We start from the raw sequence: 5,038 nt of genomic DNA, 5'->3' as shown, positions 1-5,038 counted from the left end.
AATAATAAATGCCCTCTCTCATTTGCCTTCAACCACAAATAGAAGATAGTACATAAATCACTTAGAACCTCTGCGAAAAGAGAAGTGGTTCTCTGTTGTAAAGATGGACTATCGATCATATTATTGTTTCTAAACTCAATATGCTTTACATCGAAAGATGAATAAACTAGTATTCAAAAGATATTTAAGGGCACAAACAAAATATAAAGAAAAAGTCTCGTAATTTTACAGAGAACGAAAACTTTGTAAACACTTTATTGTGTGAAACGAAATGGTACACGTCTATTGAGAAAGTGACAACATCAATAAACTATCTAGCAGAGCATAAACTATTCTCAAAGGAAGTAGTTAATTCACCGTGAACAAAATTAGTCTCTTCAATATTGATATGGTGCATACTTGAACCGCATCTCGAAGCTCTCATGATCTCAACCAATTCGATTACTACCTCTCTCATTGAAGGCCTATTTTTCCCATTTAAGTCCAGATATTTTCTTGCGAGACTGGCAATTGTTGCGATCTTCTTTTTTACCTTCTTTCATAACTCGAGCATCAAGGATTTCAAATAGACAATTCTCTTTCATGGCACGTAGAAAATATGTGGCAAGACTTCTATCTTCCTCAATATCAGTTGAATGAATTGACTTTTGTCCAGTTAAAAGTTCTACAAGAATTACTCCAAAACTATAAACAACACTTTTCTCAGTAAATTAACTCGATCGGAAATACTCAGGATCAAGGTACCCAAAGGTCCCTTTTACTTGAGTGGTCAAATGAGTTTGATCAATTGCAATAGATCTTGAAATTCTAAAATCCGACAATTTTACTCGAAATTTTTCATCCAAAAGTATGTTTGTGGACTTAATATCTCGATGATATATAGGTACGGAAGCAGCTGAATGCAAATAGGTTAGCACACTCGAAACTTCAAAGGCAATTAGTAATCGTAGTTCCCATGTGAATGGAAACTCCTCATTTTGGTTATGTAAATATTGAAAGAGATTTCCATTAGAAACGAACTCACAGACTAAAAGAGGCACTTCTGTTTCCAAGCAACACCCTACTTGTTGAACTACATTTCTGTGACTAATTTGTGATATTAATATAACCTCATTAATGAATTCTTCAATTTTACTTTCATCCACTATCTTGGACTTCTTAATAGGTACAATTCTTCCTTCTGACAACATCCCTTTATACACAGTGCCTTGATCACCTTCACCAGGAACTCGATTGGCATGATAATTGTCCGTGGCTTTTTCCAGTTCCTTCGAGGTAAACAATTTTGTTTTCTCAATGTTCCCACCATTTCTTGTAAATAACTTCTGCTTCATTTTGATTGCTTTCCGTTTTTGTATGAACTTGTACAACCACCATGTTACAATGATAAGTAACACCATTCCAAGCCCAGCACTGAAACCTGCACAATTCAAGGAAACGAAATACATCATAAATATTCGCAAGTTTTGCGTCAATGGTACTAAATAAATGTAAAGTATGTTGAAATTGATACCTATACTGATTAAATATTTGACTGGAGTTTTTTTAATAAATATATCATCAGAACTTCGTGAACGAGAGCACCATGTTTCTTCATCTTCACTTTGATAAGGTTCATAACCATAAGGACATTCGGAGCAATCGCTATCGTTCTTCGAAACACAAAGCAAGCCACCTACACAAAGTTGAAAAAAAAAAAGAAAAAAAAAAGTTACAAGTAAATGACGATGGCTATAAACATAATTAATAGAGTACCTCTACATTCGCATCCTACATGGATGTCTGATCTCTGACTATCGCAAAGACAAAAATAGTCTGAGTTTAGTTGTATTACACAGTAATCCTCTTTGTTGCAATTTGTTTTGTGTGACTTATAGAGTTCCACACATGAACCTCCATATTTTCCCCATTCCAGAATTGCCGGAATGACTTCTTTATGTTTCAAAACATTAGGGTTTTTTAGGTAGTTTGACTCAAGCCAAGCTTTATGAACTATGAAGGCAGAACTGCATTCCCTGGGAAAACTTTCAGAATAAATTTCTGATATGTTTACGTTTTCAACCTTACGGTTTCGAGGAAGGGTGCATAGGAAATCACAGCAATCAACATATTTCGTATGATCACAAGTACAAAAAGAGTGACAGTGACTCAGGGTTGAATCTTTCTGATTGAGATTGAGGTAGTTTTCGCAACCAATGGCAGTGAATATATTGTCTGTATTCGGAAAAGAAAACTGGCTTCTGGACAGGTTGATGCTTGAATTGCGGGGGAAGTTGATGATTATAGAGGAAGAAGAACGAAGAATTCCGGTTAATTCTAGATGGACGCTGTTTAGGAAAGCCCTTGGAGAGCCAGAAGAGTTGTCGCAAGTTACTTCAAACCACTTGTTGAGGTAGCAGCCTTCACCGATTCCCAAAGGGTATGATAGTTTGACATTGCCACAGCTATTTGGACATAAAATTTGTGATGCTTCGATTTGCCAAAGTAAGAGAATGATGTGAAACATTAACACCAGACGATGAGGATGAACAGTCATTATTGATTATCTTTAATTTCTTAATGGAAGTTTAATGGAGATTGAACACATATTTATAAAATCCCTACTGTAAAACAATTGGCTAAGTGCGCTGTCGCCTGACTTTTAAGTTTCTTGTAAGACTTGTTTTTGTTTTTTTTTTTATTATTATTATTATGGTTTTGGGCTGTAGGATTTCTTTTAAGTTACTAATTCCTTATTGGGTTGGGCTTAGGAATAGGAATCTGTGTAAAACTAGGTTTAATCTCTTAAATCTAGTATATAAACATACTTTTCTCTTGTTATGGGGGTGATAACAAATCATAGGACAATTCATTCATTGTAAACGAGAGAAGTGAGACATATTGCAATAATATTGACTCAGCTGGACGTAGCCCACATTGGGTGAACCAGGGTAAATCGCACGTGTTATTTTCTTTATTTACTGTTTGATTTGTTTTACTGTTATATTTTGTTCATGTTGTTGCCTTTATTTCGTTCAAAAACTAGCTCACATTCGGCATGCACGGTCAGGTCCAAACCCAAGATCCACCTCTTTCACACTCGACGTGTCACACCAAGTCCAAACCCATGACCCACCATCACCCCTAGCAAAGACATAGCTAGAAATAAAATGTAGGGGGGTTCAAGTTGGAAGAATAATACAATTTTAAATTAAAATAAGCATACATAAGGGGGTTAAGTTGGAAAAACAATGCAATTTTAAATTAAAATAAGCATTTGTATGGATAAAGAATTAGAAATAAAAGAATAGGTATTACTTGACCAATATAACATGTATCAGTATAACTTGACAAATTGAAAGAACAATACAATTAACAGTACAAATATAAAATATATTAGTATTACCTGACAAATTGAAAAAAAATAGGCTTGTCGGCTTGATAGGTGGGAGAAAATTGTATTTGTGTGGATAAGAATAAGAAATTTAGGAAAAATTTTGAAACCTAAGTAGTTGAATCACTTATGGGCAATAAATGGGAGAAAATTGTATTTGTGTGGATAAGAATAAGAAATTTAGGAAAAATTTTGATACCTAAGTAGTTGAATCACTTATGGGCAATAAAGAAAGACGGGTCTAGGAAGTAGAGGAAAAGAGGTTTGGTTTTGACTTTTGACAGCCCAAAAAGAAAAAAAGAGACTTAACTTATTTGATGGATTTGAGTTTTTTTGGAAATGATTTTTCATTTAAGGGTAAATTTGTAAAACTAGTAAAAATATTTCCAAACTTAAGGAGGGTCAACTGGCCCTCCTTGACCACCCCTCCCTGGCCCCAAGACCCACCTCCCTCACACTCGACATGTCACGCTAGGGTCCAAACCTAGGAAATGTGCAAATGTGACTAGGTCCAAATCCAGGACCACCATCACAAACATGGCTCTCTCATACTATCATAAACAAGGTTGAGTAAAACTCAGTCCTAAAAGCTAGCTCAAAGGAGAAGAGAATTCAACCACACACACATATATATAAAAGAGAGATACTAATCAAGCAAAGAAATTTGTTTATAAATGACTTTGTGCTGTGAGAAATCACTTATTCACATATAAAATAAGTCATAAACTATACTAGGATACAATAATTTAACGTAAATCGTTGAGTTACAAAAGATATTAATAAAATATGATATAAGAAATCATGAAACACGTTTTGCTAACTTGGTTAATACAATTAATATTTATCCTGTTATGAGTTAGTAAATATTACTCAATTACCCTCTTATCGTTTATTTTAACACCTAAAATTTAACAATACGGGGATTCTTATTAGTTCATAACCCTAGAGTGATTTTTGTTAGTATATCATATCTTAGGGCGATTAATTAGCCCATAAAATATTAAGGGTCCGTTATTTAATTCCTAGCTTGTGTTGTATTCGTTGCATGCAATAGTAAAATATTATCATTTGCCTAACTTTCTTGAATAATATTTATGGCTCACTGCTCTTGAATTCTGTCATTGATTTCTTTGCCCAACCCTCACCTTTCTCAGCCACAAAGCCGTGTATTTGATCAGTAAGAAGAATTAATAGTTGCAGAAGTCTTTGGAGTCGGTGCAAATGCAGAAGAAATTGTTTTGAATTTGATAATATAGACTAGGAAAACCTGGGAGAGATATATAATATATTGATAACTGGTTTAAACTTTCTAATGTGCGAGTTGATCGTGTTAATGACTATTAGACTAAATATAATGTTGAGTTTAAACCCGTAAATTGGTTACATTTTTAAAACCAATTTATGGATACATGTTCTTGAAGTAGTCGGTTTGACTTTGAACCGATATGTCTATCATTTTGTTTACTATGAAATCCATGTAACGAAAAATCTTGAATTGAAACTTTCTACATAAAAAATATTCTTTTAAACAAAGGTATTTGTGCTCAAACGGTCCGTAGCTCAAGATTTGCCTCCATGAAAAAAAAAATTAGTAAAATACACAAATAAAATACTAAAATAGTGTTAAAATAAATAAATAAAAAGTGTCATCACCCAAACCAACTT

General features: G+C 33.8%; 1 protein-coding gene across 1 annotated transcript; it reads right to left on the bottom strand.

Moving 5' to 3' along the window:
• Positions 1–310: 310 nt before the first annotated feature.
• Positions 311–2,536, bottom strand: LOC116113404 (wall-associated receptor kinase-like 8). The gene is given in 4 exon segments (XM_031399557.1): positions 311–530; positions 532–1,420; positions 1,514–1,675; positions 1,894–2,536. Coding segments are annotated over 4 exon segments (1,914 nt in total).
• Positions 2,537–5,038: the final 2,502 nt, after the last annotated feature.

Source organism: Pistacia vera, unplaced genomic scaffold, assembly GCF_008641045.1.
Source record: "Pistacia vera cultivar Batoury unplaced genomic scaffold, PisVer_v2 Contig679, whole genome shotgun sequence".
Lineage (NCBI taxonomy): Eukaryota > Viridiplantae > Streptophyta > Magnoliopsida > Sapindales > Anacardiaceae > Pistacia > Pistacia vera.
This window is presented reverse-complemented; position numbering and strand designations above follow the sequence as displayed.